Source organism: Uloborus diversus, chromosome 6, assembly GCF_026930045.1.
Source record: "Uloborus diversus isolate 005 chromosome 6, Udiv.v.3.1, whole genome shotgun sequence".
Lineage (NCBI taxonomy): Eukaryota > Metazoa > Arthropoda > Arachnida > Araneae > Uloboridae > Uloborus > Uloborus diversus.
Window position 1 is genome coordinate 5,182,159 of NC_072736.1, and position 12,931 is coordinate 5,195,089.

Below are 12,931 nucleotides of genomic sequence, written 5' to 3' on the forward strand. Positions count from 1 at the left end.
TGAATTTAAATTCTTTCGGAATGATATAGATCTACATATGTTAATAGGTATATAACATAAACAGTTGCCTCTGTGCTAAAAACTGAGCTAACTGACAACTGCAATAAGTCTTTTAAAATTTTTTACTTCAGGTAATCTAGTATTTGGAACTGGTACTTAAATTTTTTTGGAGGGTTTTGGAAGTATTTGTTTATGGGAAGAAGGGAAGTACTTAAAACAGATATGTATGATTTTAACCTGGGGGAAAAAAACAAGATAGTTTTATTTAGATGTAAACCACTTATTATGCGTCATTTAGTTCACATATGTTAAGATGCTAATCCACAGCAGCAGAAATGTAAAATATGATGTTTAATGAATGCAGACTTTAGTTCTGTTTTACAAATACACATCAAGATTGATTAAAAAAATAACATTAAAAAGGCATAAAAAGTGGCAAATTATTACATACAAGTGTTTTAAGGTTACAAGGAAACTATTTTTAGTCTTAAAAATATCAGCTTAGTTGGAGGATCATCCAACAAAAGCAAAAGGGTTTTGTCAGAAATGATTTGCAGTTTTTGTGTATATATCCCTTTCATCATTTTACTTTCAGCTAACATATTGTTTTATAACTTAAATTGACATTTGTTAGCTTGTTAAAATGTATAGAGATCATTATTATCAAGAATACAAGAATATAGTACATGATTTATAAAAGCCAAAAGAGATCGGCATTTTTATTAAAAGCCAACCGGCTTGGCCTTTTTTGCAGCCCTGATGGAATTATTTTAAAGTGAGGCCTAGAAGTAAAACATTTCAGCAACTAAACCAATAAAGACTCCTAACTTTTGTCCCCTCATTTTGAACCCTAATTTGACCTCTAATCAATATATGTCATTAGATGAATAATACAGAAAATGTTAAAAAACATTTTTGTGATATATGATGAAAAAAATGCCTTGTTATTATTCATTTAATTTAGTTACACTGCTATTGAATGCCCAAAAGTTTAGTAGAACCATAAAACCATCTCATATAGAAAAATGAAACATTCTTTTATTTAAAAAGATATTCATTAAATAGCATGTCCTATTTTAAACTTATTAAGATAGAAGTGATTCAATATCATTTTATAAAAACCAAACAAAATGTTAATTTCAAAGCAAAGTTACATAAAAATACAACAGTTTTGGAAGCATGTTCATTGTAATACATCGAAAAACTAAATACATATTAAAAGACATTACCGTAAACGGGGGGCTACATTGGTCCTAGGGTCCTTCTTTGGACCAAATGGATAAAAAGATACAACGTCCTCTGTCAACCTTCAGGGTGCAATATTTTCAACATATTTTGACAGATTCCACTAAAGAGCATCCCCAAACACTCAATTATGAATACCAAGCAGTTCTATAGCTCTGCTCAAGAAGCAACACTAGTGGTTCTGCATTCCTTGTGCTAACATGTGCCTTCATAACCTCTCAAACTTCTCCATGTAGAAGCAGTTCTACATCAGATAGGAGTTTTTTAAGTACCTACTTAGGAGCACTATTTAATACTCTATGCCGTAGTATAGTTGTACTTCTCATTTCTGTTTAGGTTTTTTTTTTAAAAATTGACAATGACAACATATCTCTTTACCTGAAAATTACGACCTACTTTGGCCCAGCATAAAACGTGGAAAAAACCGCCAGAGAGATTTGGAAAAGTAAAAAATAGCTAAAAGTAAAACTCTAAATAGGAAAAACGCAAGAAAAAACCTGAAGTTATCGGCAACGGATAAATAGAGAGATTGCAGACTCAACTCATCAGGGCTCAGTTGCATGGTTTTCAATAGGGAAGATGAAGAGGAATTAAAAGTTGCAGGAGATTTAGAAAAAAGGTTTACCCAGTTGCATCTACATATTACAAATATTGTTAAATTTGTTGGAAAGTTTATGGAATTTTATTATTGTAAACTGGAATGAGCTTACGTTTCCAAGGATAGTTGTTGATGCGAGAGAAAAAGGAGCGATTGTTGAAAGCAAATAAATGGAATGCACCAAAAAGTTTTGGAAGTGACGAAAAATTTTAGGATCTTTATTTTTTTTTACGAATGGTGCTGTTTTAGTAAAATTATTCAACCTCCAAAACTGATGGAAAGATGACTGTTCTCCATCGGTAATTTCTGAGACAATAAAGAGGATTGCACACACATAGTAAAAGTAATAGTAATAATAATAATTTTCCTTAAAACAAATATGTGTGACTCAAACTTCTTTTAAATGTATTTTTCATTCAAATAAATACTTTTTCGTATGAACACACATATTTCTTTGACTCTAGTTAGTTCTACAGTGATTTTAAATAGAGAAAACCACTTTTGGGCCAAATAAACCCAAACACAAGGTAACATTGGATCACATAAAAAACACTAATAAAGGGTAAAAGTACTTGGAAATTGATCAAAATTAAGAGACCTCTTGATGTGTAAAACAAGTTTTCACAGCTTGGAAAAATGAATAGTTACAAAATTATTGAGAAAAGAATGAGAAAAGTTTAAAATCTGGGCCAAAGTAGCCTGCGTTTATGGTACCATATTTGTTACATACACATGAGCCTTGCATTGTGTGTTTTAAGTAGTTGAACTGAAGTTAGAAAGACAATTATTGGAAAATTCATCAGTTTGTTCCCTAACAATGATTTTGTAGATGGTAGGGGAAGATTTTTTGGGAGAATAGATGACTATGTTGATTACCTGCAAGACTTCAAAGTCACTGGGAAAGCTGCTGGCGGGATTATCCCGCGGAAGAACTTGCCAACCATTGGGTTCCAGGGACGCGAGAGCGGCTCTTATGAACTTTACACGGGATTCTGGGTTATAAAACTGCTTGAAGCTGACTATGAATTCTGAAAAATGAAAAGAAAATGTTGCAGATGAAAGAAGAGAATACAGAACACATATATTTAAATTTTTGAGATCAATTCTGCCAGATTATAAGGGTTGGTACAAATAAGAGCAATATTTTATTGTGCTGATTTAAAGTATCATGAACAGTTGGGTGTCCCAAAAAGGAAAGTCGATTTTTCAAGTTGCACAATCTCTTATATTTTTCAATTTAGGGTCAAAACAATTGTAAAAAAAGTTTCATATAATTTGTACAATGGCACCCCCTACTGATTCGCGCCTGAAAGTGTAAAACTGCACTGTGTACTAGGCCAAATCAAAAAATATTAATAATTTCAGAAGTTTAAAATATCATGTTGATAAAACGTTTGCCCCGTAGCCCAACATGTACTACAAAAATATTAATAAATTTTTTAAAATATTTAGCTGTCTAGCAGGAGATCTACAATTTGTAATTTCTTCAAAAAAAAAATTTTTTTTTTTTTCCAATGTGTATTTTTTACAAATGAAAGGTAAATTTTAAAAAGATATCACGCTGAAATATATATACAGCAAAGTCGATAATTAGCATTAAATAGAAATTTTTGCTCTCTTGCAATAATTAAGTCTCCCACATTGTACTCAAAATATGGATTTTTTTCAAGTTTAAGTTGAGTTTTTCATTTTAACTATATATATATTTTTTAATCATTCATTTGCAAATCTTGATTTGAAAATATGTTTGCTAATAATTTCTAAACTTGATATTTTATTTAAATGTGTATGTAATTTTTTAAAAAATAAATCAAAAAAATTAATTTTTTTGAAGAAAAATTTAAATTTTGGGCCTTTTGCTAGACACCTAAATATTTTTTAATCTGAATAAATATTTTTGTGGTACATATGGGGGGAACATTTCATCAACATAAATTTCAAACTTCCAAAAAAAAAACTTTTTTTTAACTCGGGCCAGTACACAAGAGCTGGTTTACACTTTCAGGAGCAAGTCGGCACGGTTGCCATTGTTCAAATTATATGAAACTTTTTTTACAACTGTTTTGCCTTAAATGCAAAAATATAAGAGGGTGTGCGACTTGAAAAATCGACTTTCTTTTTTTTTGGGACACCCTAACGAACAGTCATACAGCTATTACCAATCATATAGACACAGATCTACAGTCAACTATCTCAAAAATGCAAGCCTCTCAAGCCACTATTTTTTTTTTTTTTTTTTTTTTTTTTGAAGCTAAACAAGAATGTGGGAGTGAGTCCTGAAATCCAGAACTGAGCTAGTCCAATAATTTAGAGATTTAGGGGTCCTATTCTGTACATACCTAAATAAATTAGATTTTCAAGAAGTAGGAAAGAAAGAAAAAAAAGAAAAAACTACAAAAGATAATCCGTTACAAATCTCAAAACATAAGTTTGTATACACTACCAGCAGCATTAGTGGTGCAGTAGAACTTTATGATATTACTGATCACTGAAGTTGAATCTAAAATTGATTTAACTTAAATGGTAGAGCATACTGAATTGTTTTTCTTTATCAGTTTGGGGGCTGAAGAAGGGAGACAAAGGGATAACAGAAGAAAAAAAAATCATGAATGATACCTCAATTTAGGTGTATAAACAGAACACAGACACCCCTAAATAATGTTTACTCAGCAAACAAATAACACTCACATAATTACTCAGTAAACAAATAAACAAGCTATTTGCCTCACAAATACTCATTAAAACACCTTTTGTTAACATAAATAAGCATTGAATTTCACTTTCAATAATAAATGTTAAATGCCAAAGATTTATTTTTCCTTGATAACTAATAATTTTGCCATTTTGAAAAAGGTTGATACTTCATTTTTTTTAAATCGAAGATGTGTTTTGAGCCAAATAATTTGATTTAAATGTATCTAAACAATTTGTGCCTTTCAATTTAAACAGAAAAAAAAGTTTTTATTTAAAACAATACATATCAGCAATTTTGTGATGAAAGTTCTTGTCATAAACTGGTCTAAATACTCCATAGAAATGAGATAGGGGGGAGGGTCATGATCCACTTTCAAGAGTTAATCAATAACCTCAACTTCAGCTTAAGTGATTCCCCCCCCCCCCTTAAGAATTCCAAAACTGCTACCATGAATATATAAGAGGGAAAAAAAACAATAAAGGCCCTCACCATTATCAACAATTTCAGATGAAAAGTCCACAACGTAATGGCCTGTCTGTGAGCTGTTATGAGCAAAATATGGAGGCAGGAGTAAGGATGCTACGACCAATGAGATGAGCAGCCAGGATCGGCCGATAAAGGAAAAGTTGCCATGCTGCCTACAGTGCCAAGGGCAGCGTAACCTTACTTTGAGCCACATTTTCACAGGATTCCCTTACATTGAGGGCATATCTGTTATTTTTCTGACTTTCGGGGCACTGCCATTGCACTGGCCGGCTCTTCATCCATTGCATGAACTGCACTTCCTGTAAAAAGAGAGACACATATTATACAATTTAGTTCTTTTTTTTTTTGAGCAATCACGATTGCTTATTGTTCTCATTTGACTGTTTTTTGGCGTGCTATCATTTTATTTTCCTGCCAGCACCCTCTGCAGCATCACCATCGACCGACTCCTCACGATGCTGCACCTATAGCAAAAACCGCCTCCAGGTTGCATCCATATCCTACACACACGTGCATACATACACAACTACACACGCACACATAGACCAACACACATACACAAACACATACACACAAACACCTACACATACACACAACTACCCACACATTCATGCCTGCACACAGACACAAACACATATGCCTACACACACATACATACCCTGCCCCCACGCATACAAACAATCATACACACAACTACCAACACTCATGTCTGCACACAGACACAAAAAAACATGCCTACACACACACAAACACACATCCTCCCCCACACACATACCTACATACACACGCACACTCGTGATTGCGAAAAACATAATTTGAATTCAAGATGACAAAATTCAAATTTTACGCTGGTTGATATATACAATTTCAAACACATAATGATTTGTTTTTCCTACAAAACGGTGACACACAAAAAAGAAGGAAAAATTACAAACCAAGAATTGTTGTTATCATTACTACATGCTTATTTTATCAAAACATTTCGATCAATGTAACAGGCACCAATTTCTGATCATTTGGCTCCAAATTTGCAACTATCATCCTGAATATTGAATTTTTTAGTTGTACTTTTAATGCAGATAAATTCGGGATCTTGAATAGAAATGCATTTAAATTTCAAAAAGATACATGTTTTATTCTGAATCGACAAGCAATAAGAAATTTTTTTTTTTTTTTTTAGTTTGATATTTGGTATTCGGCCCAAATATTTAGTAATGCGAATTCACACCGAACATTGAGTATTCAGCAAAATATGATATTTGATGCATCCCTAAGCAGGTAAAAACTGTATCAACTAAATAGCACCTTAAAGTAAACACAATTATGGGATTACACAAGAGGGAAAGAGGCATTTTAAAAAGATTGAAGTAAATACTTTTAAATCTCCAAAGGTGACATATTTCTGATCAGACATTGCAGTAAAATAAGAATTTCTAATGAAAACAAGTTTAAAACTCATTTTTGGTTGAATACGCGAACTAAACGAAGCATAAGTTAAAAACGAATCAATCAGCGTTGTTCGTTTTTATTAAATCAACAGAATTAAATTGCATTAAATAAATCCAAAATTGTAAAAATTAAACATCCGGAACAATGATTTAGAAACTCATGATCGTTTTAAGGTCGTTCGGCATGACCATTACGAGACACTATAAAATATTTCAGCCATCAAATACTGAAGTTGTCACAACATAGAATTGCTATAGAAAATAATAATAATTACAAAAAATAAAAATGATTAATATAAACAAAAATAGGCAAATAAGGAAATCTGATTACTGTTTACGTTCATCTACTTCCGTATTACAAAAATGTTCCATGACTGTAGTGAAACGAAGAAGAAACAATACGGAACGATGAAAACAGATTTTATAAAATCAGATTAATACAAATAAAAAAAACAAACACATATCTTTTTTTCTTCGTTATTATTTACACATAAAGATCAGTTTACAAAGAGTAAAGATACACATAGTTACGGTTTGGGTTTATAGAAAAAAACTATGGCTTAGTTTATATTACATTAGTTGTTTATGCTTAGGAAATTCCAAGAGAGCTAAGAGTTGTTGGTCCCTCATTCCATTAATATCGATACACTTCAAATTCTAGGGACTCTACCATAGACTAATAATAAGAGTAGACCGAGCTATGGCAACCCTTTTGCTGCTCATAAACCAAACCATGTGACTGGTGGATATCCTAGCAACAGCGGGCGTTGATCGTAGCAGACGATCAACTACCGCGAGAAATAAAATAAATAGAATTGATGGAACACGGAAGAATGATCTTTTATGGAGTCTGATTTGTAAATTTGTTATTCTAAGTTGCAAATATTTTGTTAATATAGTGAGTTTTCCGTTTAGATAGTATTGTGCATTTTCTTTATTCAATTTTAATAACTCTCTAAGTAATTAAAGACGCAGGCGCCCAAAAAAAATCGACAAACGGTGAGATTTTTACCTACAATTTCAATTTAAGATACCGATTAGCAGTGGCGGATCATGCGATTTTGAGGCCCCAGGCGCAACTTGATCCGGAGGCCCTCTAATTGACACGACAAAAATGATAGTTTGCTACTATTAACAATGCAGAAAATCATAACTTTCTTTTATTTTTGAATCAAGCAGCAATGGGTGGGGGGGGGGGGGGGGCTTACATCCTTATTTAATAGGAGAAAAACGACATTTCCGACAAAAAAAAAACTTTACAGCGAAAACATTTTGTTTTCTCTATTTTTTTTGCAATTTAGTTAATGCAGGGGTGCATATCCGACCCCGATTTGTGCCATCTTCTGGCAAAATCCCAGAATTACCCAGTTTTTCCAACGGGGGGCGGGGGGGGGGTAGTTGGCAAAAAGAGAGGGGGGATAACCTCTGATCGGATAAGAAAGGGGGGTCCGGGGGTTACCCCCGGGAAAAATTTGAAACTTGTAGTTTTAAAAAGCAATTTTAGACTTCGCTGATGTTAGGGGGCAAAAGGTGCAAGGGGAAAGCTGTTGAAATAGATGCCTTAAAAACGCGATTATAGGCCATATTTATTGACGTTAGGGTAAAGAATGGAGCTCAGGGAACTGCCTCCAATCGATTGTTTGTTTGTTTGTTTTGTTTTTTTTTTTTTTAAATAGCTCGAAATCAATTACTCCTAGCTCTTTCCGGATTTTAGAAACTGAAGTTTCAAAAACGCAATTGTAGACAACATTACGGGATAAACAATTTTACAGAAAAAGAGGTTCTGGAGCCTCTCCTCCTGGACATTTGTTTCAAAATTATGGTCCTAAAAACTTAAGCATTTATATTCAGGGGCTAATCCACTTAAACTGTTTCTAAGTGTAATTTTAAAAACTTATTTTTTTATGATATTAGAGGAAGGTGGTTCAGCGACCATTGCTCGAATATTTTCCGAAATTCAAGTCTTAAAAACGCGATTGTTAAGACCATATTTTGCAACATTAGAGCCAGTAATTTTTGGAAATTAAAGTTCCAAAAACGCAGTTTTAAGCGATTTTCGATCTTGTTTGGGGGCTTACCCCTGGAACTTTTGTGAAATTGAAGATCTTCAAAAATGGTATTTCAGAGTCTCGCTCTTCTCTCCATAATGCTTTCGGTGTGTGTGTGTGTGTGTGTGAAGGGGGGACTTTAGAGAAGTGTCAATTTTAAAACTTAAGAGGGAGAGATAAGAACGAAATATGAATGGGGTGGCAATAAGAACACAGTAAGCCATACTGCTGAATTTTTTTATCTCAGAAATTTCTTTTAAAGAGAAATTTAGATTTTTCCCATCATTATTATTTTTTTCTTTCAACAATCACTGTGTTTTCCCAAGACCTGTTCTTTTCTTCGCTTCAATAATAAAGAATAGTTTAAAAAAAATCAACTCAGCATTATGAGGGGGAGGCCGTGATCCCCACTCCCCCCTTTGATTGCGCCACTAGTGTAATTATGTATAAATATCAAAAATTGGTATTTTAAAATTGACATACGCACTCCTTAATATTTTACGTCGTCGAAAACAGCTTTTCTTCTGTAGAAGATGAAGTTTGTTACAATTTGCTCAGTTAATATTAGACAAATACAAGCGTTTCTAATTTTGCGCACATCATAGTCTAAATTAAAGCTCAGCTGGAGAACGAAATGTAACTGGAGACTACAAATTTGATAAATAATTTCTGAAACGTTACGTAACGGTCATTTTGATATGCCTAGGTGCCCCCCTTAGCAATTACAGTCCTGATTTTTTTTTTCAACGGGAGGGGAATCTTAATTTATTTATACCTTTAGGACATCAAATAAAAGATTTTAATGCGATCCTTAGTGATGATTATCAGTCATTATCCCAAGAATTTCCAAACTATATTAAATATTTTATATTACTTTAAAAAATGCACTGCTACTGCTGGTTATCTTCTCGGCCGTTTTGAAGGCTTTTTTTTATTTTATAATTTTTTTTCCCACTCTCCAAATAATTTATTATTATTATAATATCACTTAATCAAAATTCAATAATGTACAAGTTTGTTGGTACAAAAAATGATGTGTGGCGTCTTAAATGTCGCAATCGTGAAAGAGATACCAATGACATGAAGACCTTTAATTGGCTCACAAATTAGAACATGAAATAGTAATATAAACCACCAATCACTTTTCCTGAGCTTTGAAGGTCAGGAGCACCTAAATTATTGTTTATAAGAGAGGAGCAGATTCAGAAGTATTTTTAATATTTTGAAAAACTGACATTGGGTTTGATACCTCATTTTAGACGCAATTTCAAAAGACATTTTTTTAACGCAATTTCAGGCTATATTTGGTAAAAACACAAGGAAAAGGGTTTGTTTTGTGAAGGCTCCCCTGGAAATTTTTGAACCCTAAAAACGCATTTGGGGTTGACCCCGGGAAATTTTGTTATTGTAGTTTAAAAAACGCAATTTTGGGATGCATGTGGACATGTTAGGGGGAGAGGTAGTTGCTTTAACTCGGAAAGTTTTTGAAATTATAAGGTCTACGATTGATGATGCTGGTGGAGAAGAGAAGAGGTTTGAGAGGATTTCAAGTTATATACAATAAAACTTTAAAAATGCCATTACAAATCTTCTTTGGGAGAGTTTATGGGAAGGAGATTTAAATTTAGGAGTTTTCCCTTCTTAAAACACATTCTAAAGTTCTCTTTGGTAACTGCATAAGAGGTGGGTAAGTAGCTGCTGTCCTCTCGCAAATTTTCGAAATCAAAATTCTGAAAATGGACTTTTAAGTGACTTTTGGGAGGATAGCAGGGATTGGGGACTCTGAGTCGAAAATTTTCCAGAATTACGATCGTAAAAACCTAATTTTCGACTGTCTTTGATTTTGTCAAAAGGGTTTAAAACCCTCTTTTGGATCAGTGGTAAGTGTCAGAAGTTGCTGTCGCGGCATGATCCGACCTTCAGGGCGATTCCGAAGTCAAATAAAAAATAATAGGAGGTGTATGAAAATGCAGGTCTCTTCTTTTATATCATAAGTGTTTTTAATGCAGCGGCTTCTGCCCCAGTAAGTTTAAGGAATTGTAGTCTTGAAAATTCGTTTTTGACGATCTTTTGTAATGTTAGAAGCAGAAGAGGTATGAAGATAATTGTAAAACCGCAGTATTGTTACATCTCTAAATTATGTTAATAAAAGGGCTTTTCAGGAGCTCGCCAACTAATTTTTTTTTCAATTATAGCTCTAAAAACGCAGTTTTAGAAGACATTTGGTGATGTTATGGGGAAGAGAGATTCCAGGGCCCGACCTCGCAAATTTTCTTTATTTGTAGTTTTAAAAATGCATTTTAGACAACTTTTGGTAATGTAAATAGAGGTTCAGAGGCGCTCCCCCGGTCTTTTTTGAAATTGTATCCTTTAAAACTGTCAATTATCACCTATTATGCTACGAGAAAGGGGGTTCGGCGGCGGCTCTCCCCCGAAAATGTCCGAAATTATAGTTGCAAAAATGGAGTTTTAAACGATATTTGGTAATGTTAGGGAGGAGAGAGATTTGGTGTCAATCTCCGGGATTTTTTTTTTTTTTTTTTTTTGAAACTGAAATCTTTAGAATACGATTGAAAGATCATCTTCGGTAACGTAAAGTGGATTGGCCATCTTTCCCAATTGAAGCTCCGAAAACGTAATTTTGGTTGACTTTCAATGCTGTTAGGGAAAAAAGGAGTTTTCGGACGCTCTCCTCTGAAAAATGTTTGAAATTTAAGCCATGAAAACTAAGATAATCTTTAATGATTTTAATGAGGGGGGGGGGGCAGAGAGATATTCCTGCAAAAAATTTTGAAGTCAGCTTTAAAACGCATGTTTTAGAACATCTTCGGTAACGATAGTGGGAGGAGAGGTTTGTGGGCCCTTTTTCGCTAATTTTCGGGGGCGCTTCAACGGAGATTTTTTTGGAATTGAAGCCTTTAAAACGGAAGTTTAGACGATCTTCGGTGATATTGGGGGGGGGGGGGGGAGATTTTTAACTTTTTCGAGTTGAAGTGCGAAACATTTTTGAGAGCGTTTTTATAGCATGCAAGATTTTGAAAATTTCGAGAGGGGCCTGACACCCTGACCTCCCCCCTCTGGCTACGGCCTTGTGGGGGGAGCTGCTTAAAACAATGTATTACGTAGAACATGCCCACGAGAATCAGTAATGTACAATAATTATATCAATTTCTCTAGAATAGTGGTGAAAGAATAGCAGTAATTAGTGTGGTACCGGGTACTCGGTACGCACTTAGTACTCTGTCCACTTATCCCGTCATTTAAGACTGATAAGAAATTAAAATACATAACGTTATACACTGTAAATAATCTTCATGATAAGTATACTTACTGGTGGATATCGGCTATAAATTCTTCATTTGTATTACGGCAATCTAATCACTATTTCTTTTTTGTGGAAATACCTCGTGTCACCAATTCTAGAAAACCACCAGTCATAATATGACGGGTGCAAATTTCTTGATCATTCCATTTTATTTGTAAAAACAAGAAACCCAACGAGTAGGGTCTTATTGCAGTTCCTGATTTCTAAAAAATAATTTGAATTCAAGACGTCTAAATTCAAATGTGACTGATAGATGCTTTTTTTTGGGGGGGGGAGGGGGCATTTCTAAGCATTTCTGGTAAAAGGAAATAATCCTTACAATTTATAAGTCTTAAGTATTACTCGGTATCAACTTGGTCTGCGCACGTGCCTTATATTCAAGGAACAGAAATCTTGGTTTAATATGATATAATTACTTAACCACCCTACGCGAGACCCGACAGTTGAAAGCAAATTATAAAAATTTACTTTTGTGAGCGAAAAAGAAAAGAAAAAGAAAGAAAAAAAATTGATACTCATATTGTAATATTTTGCTGTAAGTCAAAAATTATTTTTGTTATTATTAGATGATAAAGTTCTTGGAATTAATGTTTTAAATATTAATTGAGATCTACTAATATTCGGCAAAGTATTTGTTTAATATTAAGCTTCTTATTTGTTGTTTTAAATAATTTGTACAGTTATTCAAGTGCATGTGGGGCAAAGTAGATGGGACAAAGTGAAACAGCTCCATTTCGTTTACTTCTTCAATACTTTATAAAATCACTTGCGTATTTATTTATTAATTATTTCATTTACATTCTTTTATTTAATAGTTACCTTATTTAGTCATTCATTCATTTTCTTATTCATTCACAATTGAGCAATCACGATTGCTTATTGTTCTCATTTGACTGTCCTTGACGTCACTGTGATTTTATTTTCCTCCCGATTTCCTCTGCAGCACTACAGCCCACCGTCCTCTGCTGGTCCTGAGCATTGTCCCCCGGAATCTGCTTCTTCTGGTAGGTGGCGTCGATGTCCTGCACACACGCACGCTCATACTCATACACACACGCCTACGTGCATACACATAGGTTTACACAC

General features: G+C 33.7%; 1 protein-coding gene across 1 annotated transcript in view; it reads right to left on the reverse strand.

Annotated features, from left to right (window-relative positions):
* Positions 1-5,217, reverse strand: part of LOC129224171 (membrane-bound transcription factor site-1 protease-like) — an 85,656-nt gene extending 80,439 nt beyond the window's left edge. The window contains exons 1-2 of the mRNA XM_054858588.1: positions 5,028-5,217; positions 2,720-2,871 (exon numbers count right to left, since the gene is read on the reverse strand). Coding sequence (XP_054714563.1) covers positions 2,720-2,871; positions 5,028-5,217 — 342 coding nt within the window. The remainder of the gene's footprint in view (positions 1-2,719; positions 2,872-5,027) is intronic.
* Positions 5,218-12,931: the final 7,714 nt, after the last annotated feature.